The 16,524-nt window shown below is 42.3% G+C and overlaps 1 protein-coding gene across 1 annotated transcript in view; it reads right to left on the minus strand.

Moving 5' to 3' along the window:
- Positions 1–16,524, minus strand: part of TBC1D32 (TBC1 domain family member 32) — a 484,474-nt gene that overhangs the window by 428,788 nt on the left and 39,162 nt on the right. Inside the window, exons 4-6 of the mRNA XM_088481005.1 lie at positions 4,921–5,098; positions 4,610–4,681; positions 1,763–1,888 (exon numbers count right to left, since the gene is read on the minus strand). Of these exons, the coding sequence (XP_088337131.1) occupies positions 1,763–1,888; positions 4,610–4,681; positions 4,921–5,098 (376 nt within the window). The remainder of the gene's footprint in view (positions 1–1,762; positions 1,889–4,609; positions 4,682–4,920; positions 5,099–16,524) is intronic.

The following is a 16,524-nucleotide window of genomic DNA, read 5'->3' on the forward strand; positions in this document are numbered from 1 at the left end:
TGTCCATTTTCCGGAGTTTGGGAGCAAATTGCTGATTGTCATTTGCTTTCATACCTTACCAGATTTTCATTCCAACCAATCAACTAGTTGTATATGGTTGGATGAAAGTTGGTCTAGAGCAGTGGTCTCCAACCTGTAGCTCACGAGCTACTGGTAGTTCGCGGTCTTAATTTTGGTATCTCACCTAGCTACAGTAATGCCAAGTCAACTAGGAGGAAGTGACCTCTGACGAGTGCTCCCCCGTGGCATCGATGCCATGTGTGGTGCCACAGGAAATCATGTCAGGTGATTGCCGCAGCCTCTACAGCAATCACCTGACATGCTGCCCCGTGGTTCCACCCACGGCGTCTATGCTACAGCAGAGCGAGTGACTCCTGCCCAGTCGGGCCGGAAAATCACACAGCAGCCCTGCCTATATATCTTTTGCTCCTCTACTGCACGTACCTCCTTGCAGCCGGTAATTAACAGCGAAATGTGCCTGTACTTGCATTTTATTTACAAGTTACAACAATATCACTGTAATAATTAAATGCATTTTTATTTTTTATGAAACATTTTTTTTTTTTTTATTCATTAAATTACCTTTAATTGTTTGGTTACTAGCCAGTTTTTTTTAAATCTAATTTTAGTAGCTCTGAAGGAAGTTTAATTTTTTCTAAAGTAGCTCACACCCCAATTAATGTTGGAGACCACTGGTCTAGAGTGTGGCCAGCTTAAGCAATAATTTGTGATGTTATGATATTAAGATATGAAATGTTTTCATGATTGAAGTGCTTATTACAGTTTTTCATTAATGGATGATCGTATTTTGATATGCCATTAGTTCCTTGTATTCCGTGGGTATCTGCAACTGTGGCAAGCTTTTTTATTAATTTATTTTTTAAATGTGCGTTGTAGCTACAACTGATATTGCAATTATTGTGCTATTTATGTACATATGGTTGAAGTATATAAATAAACATATATTATTTATATAATTGTGTTTTTTCATTACCCATACTTTAAGCGCTGTGTATTTCTGTATTTACAAGTGGCGCAAGATGCCTGGTGCGAGTGAACTGCGCCGAGCGGTGTAGTGTCTTTTTCGGACGAATGTGTATCTTAGTCTCAGCGTGGTACCACAATACCACTTCACAAGCCTGCTTTTATTAATTTGATATGCAATACTTGTACATCTGTGTGTGACTGAGTCGGAATCTGCGCAACGGAACTTGCGTGAAAAAAAAGCAGCAGCCGCTGTATCATAGCTTTTCATATACAGATTCAGACGCAGATACAGATAAAGACCGATATAAAAGTGTCGCATATCAAATTAATCAGTGCAGTCAAGGGAAGTGGTTTTGTCGCACTGGGTTGCGACCAGGCAAACATTTGAGCAAAAAAGACGTTTGGTGCAAACCAAATTGCACAGGACCTGGCGCTCGGAGAAGGGTTGTTTGATGCAATTGCGGCAATAGTATATGAGGACACATCTGTATCTCGTAGACAAATAAAAATACTGGCCGATCAAAGTGGCTCATGACTTGTAAAGTATGAAGCCGATTGTTCATCACATGCAGCACATCTAAAATACCTTAAAACTGTATTCTACCCATTAGTTGCATAAGTATCAAAATATGTTTTCCCAGTCATCTTATTAAGAACTGGATGATATTTGTGAATGATAAACAACACCATTGCTTATTTCCATTACTATGTATATTTGGTCAGAAACACAACAAGATAAATGGATATTAACAAAAATATATATATATGTTCTTACGGTGAATGTAGAGTCTGGATTGGCCAGTGACAGAGTGAGGTTTTTATGAAGAACATGCCAGCATTCACAGTTCAAAACATCAGATGGTGGAGCAGAACACAGTGTTTGCATTGCCTCTTTTCGTATCTTTGGAGAAAGACAACATGTTGCTTACAGAGAAAAAGACAAAACTACTTTTTAAAGTATTAGTAGACAAAATGCTCAAAAGGTAGAACTGCCTGGTCGGGTAGAACCGTCAAACTTTATTTCCACGGTGCCTCTACAATGAAGTAAAACTGACCATGGTACTCCTCAAAATGTTTAACTGCAAATGTTTCCCATAGCATGAGACACATAAGTTCTACATATATATATATATATATAGGTTGAGTCTCCGATATCCAAAATGCTTGGGACCAGGGGTATTTTGGATAACAGAATATTGGGTATTTTGGAATATTTGCATATCATAATGAAATATCTTGGTAATGGGTCCCCAATAAACACACAGAATGCATTTATGTGTTATATACACCTTTACACACAGCCTGCAGGTCATTTTATACAATATTTTCAATAATTTTGTGACTCAAACAAAGTTTGTGTACATACATGAAATTCAGTTATGTTTCATATACACTTTATACACACAGCCTGAAGGTAATTTTATACAATATTTTTTAATAATTTGATTTGTGCCTTAGACAAAGTTTGTGTACATTGAACCATTAAAAATCAAAGGTTTCACTATCTCAGTTATGCCAAAAAAAAATCAGTATTACGGAATATTTCATATTTCTGAATATTTGGATATGGGAGACTCAACATATATATATACATATATATATATATATATATATATACATATATACACACATACACATACAGGGCCGGTCTGGGACTAAAATAGGCCCTGGCATTTAAAGAACATACAGGCACACATTGGCGTCAGCGTCTGGTTCCTGGCATAGACTCCTCCCCTTCATATTACTGACTCCTCCCACTTCTTATGCTGCCCATCCACTAGAAGACAGGCAAAAGACTGCACGGTTACGACATTGTAATTGTTCAGTGTAGGAACATCAATCATCTGCTTACATGCTCAATCTGACATTATCATCAGGTTGTCCAGCATGTTTGCCCGATGATAGATGTCTAAAATGACCAGCGGAAGCGTGCATCGCTGGTCGTTTTAGACATTTTAGTGAAGGATTTGCAAACGATTAATGAACGATAACGATATAGTTATCGTTCAATCACTCAATTTAATCGCCTAGTGGATGGGCAGCATTAGTCTATGCTCTTACACATATAATTAATATTAGAACAACATACAAGTATACATCATTAACTAAGCACTTGCAAGGGGGTTCCAGCCTCAGCACCTACCTGCAGGTTGGTGCTTCTGTGATCATCGGACAGGGATGCTCCTGTGATAATGGGGAAGCGCTGGTGTGATCAGGAGGGGACGGGGCACCCGCGGGGGTGGGCACCCACAGGGGTGGGCACCCACAGGGGAACGGGGGGCACCCGTGTCAGGAGGTGGCTGTTTTGATGGGGGGTGGGCACCGCGGGGGGTCCTCTTGTGATTGCGGGAGAGGCACCTGTGATCATGTGCAGAGCGCAGAGGAGCAGTAGCTCCGTCTCCAGGCGACCATGATTTACAGGCACTAGAGCCCACCTCTGCCTCTTGCCATTTTTTACATTTGCACTATGTGGCCGCGGCCATTTTGGGGGGATTTTTCTGTGTGGTGTGGAGGGAGACATACTCGCCGGGAATGTCAGCAGCCGGACCGACCCATCTTGGCATCAGCCCTTCTGGCATTTGCCAGAACTGCCAGATGGCCAGTCCGGCCCTGTATATGTATATATATATATATATATATATATATATATATCCAACCAGCAATGATCCGGCACTCACATAGAAAACGAGGAAGGAAATGCTCCGGTGCCTTCCAGAAGAGAGCGTATCCTCACATTGTAGGGAACAGAGCAGGCGGCACTCAGAGACTTGTGAAACAAGTATATAAATTTAATGGGTCATCGACGTTTCAGGGTAACACACCCCTTCCTCAAGATGCAAATACACATATGTGTTACCAAGGCTCACATATGTGTTACCAAGGCTCCAATACCCAGTCTATGATGTCCTTCTCTTCACTGGTGCTGAAGTAATCACATCAGCATCAGTGAGTGGAGAGATGCCGAGCGACACAATGACAGAGGAGCTTTCAGCATTCACTGTTGTCTGCCCCTCTCAGTAAAGGTAGCAGTACTGTGTACATAAAGATAGACCTGTATAAGGGCTTCTATTTTCTGTACTCCTGCAACAGGTTTTGCGGTGCCCTCTTTGAGAAGCTCAGGGCGTCATATCACTAGTGATATCAGTGGGAGTGATTTTGGCTCTGATAGAGCCAAAATCACTCCAGGGCTTGCGGCAGCGAGACCCTACCGCAGGGTCTCCGTCGCAAGCCCGATGGTCGCGATGGTCTTGACCATCGCGACCATCATCATGGACGCTCGCTATAGCTGTGGGTGGTAACCCACAGCTATGCGAGCGTCCATAAGGCCGCTCCATTTTCAGGGAGGAGGGCCCTGATTCAGAGCGAGCGCTCTGGTCAGAGCATTCGGCTCTGAATCAGGCCCTCTGTTCTAGATGAATTATAATTGCCAACAAAAGTGAGAACTATAAGCTAGGACATTTCAGAATGTAAACACAATATATATACACACCTATGGGAGTAATCAACATTGTTGTAGAGCAAAGAGACAGAATAAAATGTATTTGCAAACATATTCAAGCATATGAAATACATATACATATTGTACAAGTTATTATCAAGATTAAAAATTACGAACAAATACCTCCTCAGGTTGACTTGGATCTAACTGTTCAGCAATAAGCTGTAATTGTTCTTGGTTCATAAACGTATAACTCTACAAAAACAAAACAATATACTGTGAAATATAATATGAATCATTCATTGTAGCAATAACTATTGCAGTATGGGGCAAAGCTTAAACAGGTCTGGCTTTAGGTTAGCATGGGAATTCTTTGAGGGTCTTTTTTGATCACTATTGTGCCATTGCAATAACATCTTAATCAATTTAAATAGTTGACACTGCAGATATTCTTATGCCAGTCCAGCGTGCACAAAAGTGAAAAACTCACATACCTGATTGAAGGATGAATCACTATCAGAGCAGTTATCGGCGTATCGACTGCTGTGTGGCTCATGCAAAGCTTTTTTCTGCATTTCTCTATTTTTGGCCTGATCCTCTTCAAACTTATTGAGAAGAGTTTCTACAACAGCCATCATAACATTCTTGAGTGAAAGCATCATCTCGGTGTACCTTAAAAGAGATGAAGATGGATACTTGCTGTTGACTTTTAAAATGACACAATACAAAGCTTTTCAAAGAGAATCATAAAAGCAAATGATCATCTTCTTCTTATGTTTTACAATCGGTTTATCTGCATTACTTTAGTTCCCTGCAGTGCAGAATTTTCTGAATGTGCTACTTGTGGTAAAGAGCTGAGACCTTGTGTTTCTATCAAGTAGAACTAATGAAGACTACAGGGATATCTGCCACACATTACAGACACCTTAGGTGCACATTGCAGATCAATAAACATCCTTTACAAATTGCAAGTACAAAAATGTCATTTTGGGGACAGATATCCTCCTCTGCATACTAAAATAGTGCCAGTCTGTAATAGTATCAGCAGAACAGCTTTCTCAAAAATCAAAGTGAAGAACTAGAGAGTTAGGACCAAATGTAATAGGGTGAGAGTTTAGAAAAGTGAGAGTTTCTGACACTTTTTAAACTTTACCAATGTAATAGAGTCCAAAAACAAAGTAACAGAGCGAACTTGCATGTTTTTTTAGACTTAAAAAACTCTCACGATTTAAAATCTCATTCAGATGTTTTCCCATTTTGAAGATAAAACTCAAACCAATGTGAGAGTTTACTGCTAAACTCTCACATGTTCTAAACTCTCACCCTATTACATTTGGCCCTAATAGTTTAATATCTTCACTAATTTATATATTTCAACAATCTGAGTGCAACTTTTTAAAGGTGTATTACTGTATTTACATATGTCCAGACCAATTTTATTAATCTTCATCTCATGCTAGATGTTCAGAAGTGGGTGGGGATAGCCAGGGCCGCCATCAGGGGGGGACTGCCGGTACTGGAGTCACGGGCCCGAACACTTGGGGGGCCCGTCCAGCAGCTGCTAGTGCCCGTTCGCCCGCTACTACCTCCTGCAATGATAGGCTCAGTGGCAGTATGCTGCAGGCATGCAGCTGCCCTTCGCAAGTGCCCACCGCTATTCCCCCGGCCGGGCCCCCCCCGCACAATACAGTGAGTAAATAACTCGATGTGAGTCACTTCTCACCCAGCCGCGCTGCCGTCCCGCTCCGCCTCCCGCATTGGCCGCTACCCTGCCCTCAATAAAGTTTTTTTTTTTTTACACTGAAGCTGGCGCGGCGTGACGTCACACCGCGCCGCTGAATGAGAGAGAGAAGCAGCGGAGGGCGGGTAGTGTGAGGAGCCGGCATCCGGAGCATACAGGCTGACAGAAGAAGGAGCGAGATAGGTAAGTTAAATGTGTGTGTGTGTGTCCTTTCTCCCAGACCCAGGCCAGGCTATTTTGTTGGAGTGTTTAGTAAAAGTCTGGGAGAACCAGTCCTTGTACTTAATGGAATTCTCCCCTCCAATGCTGCCAGGCAGGCTCCAGCATTATTGTAAGTCTCTGAATTGGGCCCTAATTGCACAGCAGCAGGGGCGGGTTCGGGGAGAAGGGATGGGGCCCTGCCTAGTTTGTCAGTCCCAGGCCCCATAATTTCTGATGGCAGCCCTGGGGATAGCACAACCAGTAGCTAGTCACATTATCCAAAAGCTTACAGCAGCGCAAACTATTTCAGGAGATTAGTGTGCCGAGTCTATGGTAGGCAGTGCCAGGAATGTGACATATGCGTGATGATCATGAGAATTGATTTACAGTAGGGTGCAAATTAATTGGGTCAAAAGTATTGTATTTTGAGGTTCGCGAAGTACAGAGAATGGTGTGTGCATTTACTGGAGATGATTTGGAGTCACAAAGGTGGCCTTGAGCAAATAAAACTAGTGTCAGCTGGTTCCGTCCACCCGCAGTCCAGTGTATGTCAGTTTAAAGATATAAAGTTCAAAAAAATTAGCTTATATTTGTCATTTTTCAAACACGGGGCCTGATTCAGAGTATTGAATAGAGTAAGAAATAGCAAGTAACCGAGTACCTGAGCAAACCATGTTGCAATGCAAGGGGTGCAAATACCTACATATTTTGTGCATGTGGGGTAAATACTGGCTGCTTTTGCATGTAGCCCACAAATGCTGGACAGCTTTTACTGCAATTGGATTTCAGTTTGGACACACCCCCTCCCAAATCTAAATCTCTCTGAACATTTTAAATCTGTCCCATCTGCAGTGCAGCACGGTTTTGACCAAGATGCACAGTTACTTGCTCTTTCTTACTCTATTCCCAATTCTGAATCAGGCCCCAGTCTGTAAAATGGCAGTTAGAAGCTGATTGGTTGGTACTTTCTCTCGCCCTCTAAGGTTTGATACATCACCTCCTTCGTCACCTGAACATTTTTATGATTTCTCATTTCATCTTAAATTGTCATTCATTCTTTCTTTGGTACACCCTCGAAGAGCCAATATTGTAGAGCAGCCAGCACCCATAAATGACTGTGATATAGCTGATATTTTTTGAGTCAGTAAATCTAGTTTTTCAAGGCTGCTTAAAACTCACAAAAAAAGAAAGGGAAATGCAAAATGAACTGCAAGACCATAAAAGGGTATCTCCTTAAAACTAAAATGAAGAAAACTTGCGTTGAAATGGGCCACAAAATACAAGAACTGGGACAGTGATAACTGGACAAAGGTTATGTTTTCTGATTAAATCCAAAGGGTAGAGAAAAATTGTTGCAAAGAGGATTAAAGCTGAACCTCTATGAACATGACAACGTCAGCATACAGATTTTTATCTCTACAGGGGGTAAATTTACTAAGGGTCGAGTTTGTGTGAGTTTGTGTGAGTACAGTGAGTTTGCAAACTCAGGTGAGTTTAGGCATTTTTTTCATGTCACAAATTTACTAAGGACAAACTCGAGTGAGTTTGAAGTGAGTTCTCTTTTTCACTGTTAAAACTCATGTGAGTTTTCAAACTCGAAAAAACTCACCATCGGCCAAAATAGGAAGTACTTTAGTTGAAAAAGATGTGAGTCGCAAATTTATTAAGATTCTAGTTTCCATTCTCGTGTGAGATTGTAGCAAACTCACTGTGAAATAGAAGTTTTAAAAACTCACCTCCTGAGCTGCGAGTTTGGCTGAAACATACACAAATCATAGTGATTTGTGTATGTTTTTTTTTAGACTTGCTTAAGTAGGGTTTTAAAAAAAAATAAAAAATAACGTGAGGTCCCCCCAAAAAGACTAACCAGAGCCGGACTTGCCAACGAGTAGGGTTCCATCGTAAATTAGGTACCAGCACCAGGCTGCAGGGCCAGTCCTGGTTTTAATTATAGGGGTAAAGAATTTGCGTAGAGGTACCCCTAAAATTAAAACCAGCAATGGACCCTTTCTAGCGGGGGGCTGAGGCCACAGCCAGGGGTGCCCTTTCACTGGTCCCCCAAGCCGCAGCATCAACCCTGACCGCTAGTCAGCCCAGGCCAGAGAGTTGGGGACCCCTCCAATAAAGGGGACCCCCTCTCCAGGGCACCCCTGGCCTAGGCTGATAGCCCGTGGCTATCTCCGCCACCCCTGGGCGGTGGGTGGCGGTTGATAGTTTAGGTGTAGTGTTAAAAATTTAATTAACAACATTGTCTACAGCAGAACAGCAGGTCCCAGCAAGCCTCCCCCACATGCTGGTACTTGGAGAACCACAAGTACCAGCATGCGGGGCATTAAGGGGCCACTGGTACCTGTAGTTCACCTGTAACAAAATGTATATAAAAAAAAAAAGACACACACACCGTGAAAATAAAGTTTTATTACATACAAACATACACATACATACTCACCTGCTCCCAGATGTTCACGTCCCCTTCACAATGTAAAGTATCCAATGGTTGTACCTGTAAAAAAAGATCCAATACTCAGCTTTTGTCCCACGATGTTCGCCGCAGTATTCCAAAGAGGGCCCCGGAGACACTGTAACAAGACACTACAGCATATTGTTACAGTATCGCTAATGACAGCTCCGGGCTTGAGCTATCATTAGTGTCGGGCGGCCAGCCAATGAGCGGCGGATTCCATTAGCGGCCGCTTATGGGCTGGAACCCACGTGGAGGAGCCGCTCATTGGCTAAGTTTTGGGGGCAGGACCAAGGGCGTGACCACACGATCGCATCATCGTGGCCCTGCCCCTCTTCACAATGCCGAAATTGATGGCATTGTGAAGCAGGGGCAGGCCATGATTATGCAATCCAGCGCGAATCGCTTACACACACACACACCCCCCCCCCCCCACTGCGGTAGTTATATCTTTACTCTGGAGGCTTGCCTGCCTTTCCAGGGGGCCGGGAGCGGCACACGATATTCCGGAGGCTTTCGGCCAAATCGTGAGGGTAGGCAAGCCTGTGTTTCTGCCAACAACCAGTGATATGCACATAGTTTTTTAAAAGTGCAAATTTGCTCTATTTTTTGCTTTGCTCCTAACTCTACATAAGGCGCTTTGCATTTAAAATTTGCCTGCAAAAAACTAAAGGAGGATGTACCACTAAAGAAAGTGAACATGGTAGATAGCGTGCCCAACTGTCTTAAAGCTGCATAAAGGTGTCTCTTATTCAGAGCAACCAGATAAAACTGTATAAATGTACAATGATAAAGCTCACAGCTGTATCGGTAAAAAATACTGTAGATGTCTGGCCTCAAAACAATATAATTTATTTATTACCAGATTTATATAGCACACACATATTCTGCAGCGCTTTATAGACAATATTTGTCCATTCACACCAGTCCCTGCCCCAGTGGAGCTTACAATCTATACTGCCTATCATATGTAAAAGCTACACACTAGAGTATATTTTTGTTTGGAGCCAATGAACCTATTAGCATATTTCTGGAGTGTTGGAGGAAACTGCAGCACCCGATGGAAACCCACGCAGTCACGAGGAGAATATACAAACTCCACACAGGGCCGTAGTGTAAATCTAACCCACGACCTCATTGCAGTGAGGCAGTAATGCTAACCATTACACCACCAGTGCTGTCCAATTTGAAAGCACACATCTTTTTACAAATTATTAGTTATACTTACCAACTTTTGAGACCTGGAGACAAGTGCACAGAGCTTTTAGACATCATGGCCCTGCCTGCAGCAGGTCAAAGCCATGATTAGCTGCAAAACAGCGGAAAAGAGTCATGCAGCCTCCACATCCACTTCACTAAGGAAATAATCAGGGTCAAGGAGAGTGCTCTGCTCTATCAGGAGTCAGGAAGAACTACACGCCATTTAAGTCTTCCAGATATACAGATATGTCCTCATACACTATTGCTGCAGTTTTGTCAAACAGCCCTTCTCGGAGCGCCATGGCCTGAGTGTCTTTTTCACGTCCTTTTCGCCCATAAATGCACCTTAGTCACAAACGGATGTAACAGAGCACTTCACGAGACTGAACTGTTTAATTTGATATGTGACACTTGTATATCTGTGTGTGACCTGGTAGCTCACACACGCCAGGCATCTTGCACCTCATGGCGTATTGAGGCTAGGTGTATGAGGACACATCTGTACTGGGAGTGAAGGCAAGTGTGATCCTAGTAGGAATAGTGACTGTCACCTTCAACCACAGTAATCAGGAGTCTATACTCTTGAATAACCTACATTAGTATATTCAGTAGGAATGAAGGGGTAAATTTACTAAGGTCGAATGACATCGAATGAGGCAAAATTGGCCATTAAAAGCATATTCGGAACTTACTAAAGGCTAAACTTTACAAACACTGCTCCATTCGATGTCTAAATCTAGGCCGAGAATACCCACAAATCGGAACAATTCGGCAGCACTTTGCCATAGAAAGCAATAGGACCATGAAATTTGCTAAGGATTTGTATTGTGTCAGTTCTGCGTCTGAAGCCACAGCATATGTACTTCGTACGTCATCCAAGTACAATCTCCGAGTGCCATTTTCCTGTGCGAGCCTTGTGTCTGGATCAACTGGGTGTGTACTCAATACATCACCCCAGTACAAACTTCCAGTATCTTTTTCCTGATAGTGTTCTTCCATTTCCCACTTGTGTCGGATAGCTGACCAAAGGGCCGCGTCCTGCTTGCTGGGTTCAGCTTAAACCCAAATCGCGCTTGGAGGGGTCACTGGTGAACACCTCCCAGTAAGTTAGACTGCACGCCTTTAGCATATATCTGGTACCTGTGGATGAGGAAGTCATTTATCAAGGCCCCTCAACTCCAGTTCCTTTTCCAACCAGGGTCCCGTCTTCCAATAGCTCGGCAGAGAATCAGCATAGCCCGAACGTGACACAAACCTTCTGCCTCTCAGCCAATGAACGGTTCCCACCATCGAAGTCAATGGCGAGAACCGCGAGGTTACTTAAGGTTACCTTTGCAGTTCTCACAATTGACTTCAACAGTGGGAACCGTTCATTGACTGAGAGGCGGTAGGCTCACCTCTGTCAGCCAATGAACGTTCAGCACCGGGATTTCTATAGTGAACGGTACTAATGTCAGCTGGTCCAGGATTTTCGTTTTGTTTTTTTGCTAAGCCCGTGGATGCCAACATGGACAGAAGAGGGTGTGATCCACGCATAGGAGGAGGTGAGTATAGATTTTTCTTATTACAGGTACCCTATGGATTCCTATTGGAGAAGGGGAAATGATTCGTATCAGGGATACATAGGCGAGTATGTGAGATAGTGAGTGGGCATGTATGTTTTATTAAACGTTTACTTTCACGGTGTGTGTTCTGTGGTTTTTGAAATATTTATTTTGCTGTAGAACTACAGGTACCAGCGGGCCCATAATGCCCCGCATGCTGGTACTTATGGTTCTCCAAGTACCAGCATGCTGGGGTGGCTTGTTGGGACCTGTAGTTCCAAAGCAAAAGACAATATTTTTACTGCTATCGATTGCACCACAGTACACTATCAACCCAGCACCCTCCGCTCCAGGGGTGCTGGGGATAGCCCCGGGCTTTCAGCCTAGGCCTAGGGTGTCCTGGAAAGGGGGACCCCTTTATTGGGGGGTCCCCAGCTCCCCAGGGATTCACGGCCTGGGATGACTAGCGGTCAGGGGTAATGCTTTGGCTAGGGGCCCCGGCGAAAGGGTTCCCCTAAGTGTTGCATTACCTTCCCCCCCACTAGAAACAGTCCAGTGCTGGTTATGGAAATTACAGGGGACCCATACTCGTTTTGTCCCCTGTATTTCCAGAACCAGGACCGGATCAATGGATCAATACCCAGTGCTGGTTGCGCTAAATACAGGGGACCCTTACGTCATCTGTCCACTGTATTTTGGTTCTGAATAGCCCAGTGCAGGTTGTGCTTAACACAGAGGACCCCTACATTGTTTGTCCCCAGTATTTAGCACAACCAGTACTGGGTCTCCAAAGCCCGGTGCTGGTTGTTCTTTTTGGGGGGACCATGACATTTTTTATATTGTTACACAGGTTTTATTTTTTGAAACACAGAAGCACAGACAGATCTCTCTGATCTGTCCGTGCTTCTTTGTTTATTTTTTTTACACACAGATGCATGTATCACGGATCTCCCTGATCCGTCCGTGTATCTGTTGGTTCGAGTTAGTCAAAACCGAACGCTAAATGGAAATTAATAATACGAATTATATCGAATGATTACACCATCGAACAACACGAATGATAGCAACTCGGCAGCTTAGTAAATTCAGCAACCTGTTCGAAAAATTAAACACATGAATACGGACGATGTCATCCCAGATTGATCTCGGATGACATTAAAAAGAAATCGGAAGCTGAGTAAATTTACTCTGAACTATCAATATATTTCACTTGTTCAGAAATGTCAAAGGCTGTTTTAAAACAACCATTCCCTTTGGTGACCAGTATGTAAGGGCAAAACCCCTGTCTGGTTACTTCTATACAATGCAGATACCTACTGTATTTTAGTGACTATAGAATAATGCTGGACTTCATTCTAGTAGACAATGTTTAATCCATAGACACATTACACAATATAGTACCTATTTGGTTCACTAGTACACAAGGCAGACGGGATGCGGTTAAATTACCGCCGCCCAGAATGCTGGCCGTCAGAATCCCTACGGCCGAAGGCCGACCCGGGAATAAAGATAGGCGTTGATATGCCGACGCATATCTTTAGCCCCAAACCGAAATCCCAACGCCCGGCATTTTGAACGAGGTAAGCCGGGGAGAGTTAGCTTGTAACGGCGCACGGGGGGGGCGGGTTAGTTTAGACAAACACGGGAGGACTTGGGGTAAGGCACCCCCCGGGGAGGGTTAGGGTTTGGCTAGGGGAAGGGGGTGTTAGGGTTAGGCACCCCCGGGTGGAGGTTAAGGATAGACACCCCCCCGAGAAATGTAGGTTTTGGGTGCGGGAAGGGGGGGTTAGGTTTAGGCATCCCTGGGGGGACTTAGGGTTAGGGACCACTGGGGGGAGGATAGGGTTAGACACCCCTAAAGGAGGGTTAGGGTTAGAGTACTTACCGGACGCTGTTGGGATATCCTCGATATGAGAACAGGCGGCTATTCAGCCATCAGTATTTAATACCGATTCCAAGGCAGACAACTATGTAATGATGTTGACTCGGATACAATGTACAGTACAACCCCATTCTGGAGAACATTCTATAGCAAAGAGACCCATTACACAGACATAGCTGCTTATACAAGCTCAACACAGATCGTGTGGCAAAAGTACACAGTGCATAACATGACAAAACCATTGTTTGACATGTACCATGCTTGTTGCTACATATACAACAGCCAATCACAGGAAAAAAGAGTAACCCCTCCCCCTACATTAACTCTCATTTCTCCAGATGCTTGTTCCAGCCTAGATGGGGTCAAACGAAAGAGGCTATGCAAATGTAGCTGTTGCTAGTTTGTCATTTTATAAAGAGCCTCCTAATCTCTTCATTTGAAGATCTCTATGCAAAGAATATATTCCTATTATTGATATTAGATTTGCCAAATAACATACATACAAGGAGGTGACCATAACAGTTCTATTCCTGTCCTTTAAAAGCTCACAATGTAATAGCTCTTCTCATCGTGACATTTTTATGTCTGGTTGCTGCATTAATTCAGTAAACGATCAGCAACTGTCAGATAACAATGTTGTTTACTGTATGCACTTGAATTGCATTACATAAAAGTACGGTGTTACTGTAAAATGGAAACTATATTGACCTTCTACATTGGGATGGACAATACTGATGCATTAAACATCTGATTTACTGAACTTTAACACCACAGGTCTTTATTGCTGATTGACGGTTAGAGTGAAACTGCTCTAATCATATTAGATCTGTCTTTGATTGTTTGTTTTTAGCCTACTGGCTATTTACAGATACACCATACAATCACTATCAAAAGGAGGCTCCAGTATGTATAACAGTAGTAACCTTAAGAAGCATTGAAAAGAGATATATATATTATTACTACACAATTCTGTGGAATAAGGGAAACAAGTGTGGAACAAATAAGCCCCAAACATGTTTATGTACCGTACTTTGTAAGGCACTGCGGATTCCTTGTGGCGTCATGTAAATAAAGGATAATAATAATAACAATATATTATGCAGTTTTTGTCTTTGCCACAAGATACAAACACTGTATAACCAATTAGCATGTGCAGTCAAGTGAAGTCAGTCAATGCAGAAGCCAAGTGAAAAAAAAAATTATGCAAGATACTCTTTTTATTTAAATCAAGAAGTAAAACACCACTATTGCTGTGATTTTTAAAGTATGACCACTAATTTAGCATTCATAATGAATGCACTTAAAGAAAGTGATGCCATTTGCAGAATATTAACACTGAGCCAGGAGAGCGAAATCCAAAGCAGGCTTCATTAGTTGTTCAGAACCACTCGTTAGCACTTCTAAAATCTCAGGATAATAAATTATTACTGGAACCAATTCAGTCAGAGGCCTTCTGTTTATTAAGGATGAAAAGCCTGAAGGTTTCAATGCTAGTTAGGTTTCCAGTCTCTTATCTCATATAACTAGAAATATTTACAACCCTTCCACCCCCCCCCCCCCCCAATAAAAAAAACCTGTGTTACGATGACAGCGAATTGCCTAAATGTTTCTCTTTGCCTGCTATTTGAAGTACATCTCCTAAAACATACAGCATATGTTTTTGTTTTTTTTATATCATTCAAACCGCTCTGTTGTCTTTGGTGTTTCCACAATCTTTCTTGCTAATTGGATGTTTACATTTGTTCTTTCACATTTATGTAAAGTCTGTAGACAGGTGTTTAAAATTGAAGAAGAAATCAACTTTAAGTCATTTTACAAAAACACATGTTGAACAGAAGGAAAAAAAAAAAGTAAAAAGTTAACAAACTTGTTTTGTAGTGAGTTAAAATTACTAAAACAATATAGAGACTAGTCTGTGAAATAATAACCAACTTAAACTATAATAAAATGAATTGAATATTCAAATTAATGCAGAGAAATCTATTTATTATTATCCTCTCTACATTGCTAATATAGGATCAGGTCACTGTTAGCTATATGAGTACTGGAAGTTTGGTTCAATTTAAAATTAATGGGGAATAGAATTAGGTCTCAATATCACTTTATATATAAAATTAAACATATATTTATTTTTTTACAAATCAATTTTTTTTCTGTACAGATTCAATGTTTCAAATGTACTTTCTGTGCCTTAATTGTCCTTAAATGGACTGCTATACTGCGATAGTATCTTAGGGGTCTATTTACTAAGCAGTGTTATGAGACAGAGTTAAAATTGATAAGTCTGTGATAAGGTGTCAGCCAATCAGCTCCCAACTGTTATCTCACAGGCTGTGTTTGAAAAATGACAGTTGGGAGCTGATTGGCTGGCACTTTATCACAGACTTATCACTTTTCACTGTCTCCTAACACTGCTTAGTAAATAGACCCCTTAATACACTAGTTCTGAAATATTACTAGATCAGGAACAGGTTATTATATAATATATAATTATAAGTGGCTAGAAATCCATCTGTATACATTCATTTGCAGCTTCCAGTACAAATATAAAAGACAAGTGATATGTGACATACGTGTTCTTGTTTTTTTCTTTGCACTTGAGGAAGTAGGGTACTCCGTAACTGTTATATATGCGGATTATGCTTACTGATAATTCAATTTCTTCTTCTTACTTCATGGCAGATTACTTCCCTTTCCCCTAGTATTAGCCAGGAAGTTTTTTCCCTACCGGGTCCGCCCACTCTGGGAATATAGGTCCCCTCCCCCTAGCACTCTCCACAATCTTTTTCCTGTCTCCTAGTTAGAGGGAGTGTAGGAAGTTTGTTGTTTTTTGTTCTAAGGGACTATTATTCAAAGTAAATGCACCTCTGGTAGCCACGATCTGAGGCTTGTCATCTAATGGACCCCTGAGCACATCCAATGAACCCCAGAGTTGCCCCTGCTGCCGCTACAGGTGTCTGGCTACTTGTTTCTTTCCTCCCCCACGTGGAATGGTGGGTGGAAGTGCAGGGTAAGCTGTGCAAGGCAGCAGTGCTGGGGACAGTTAGTGGTGGGTGTAAGTCCCGATGA

Source organism: Taudactylus pleione, unplaced genomic scaffold (genome assembly GCF_031769625.1).
Source record: "Taudactylus pleione unplaced genomic scaffold, aTauple2 ptg000259l, whole genome shotgun sequence".
Lineage (NCBI taxonomy): Eukaryota > Metazoa > Chordata > Amphibia > Anura > Myobatrachidae > Taudactylus > Taudactylus pleione.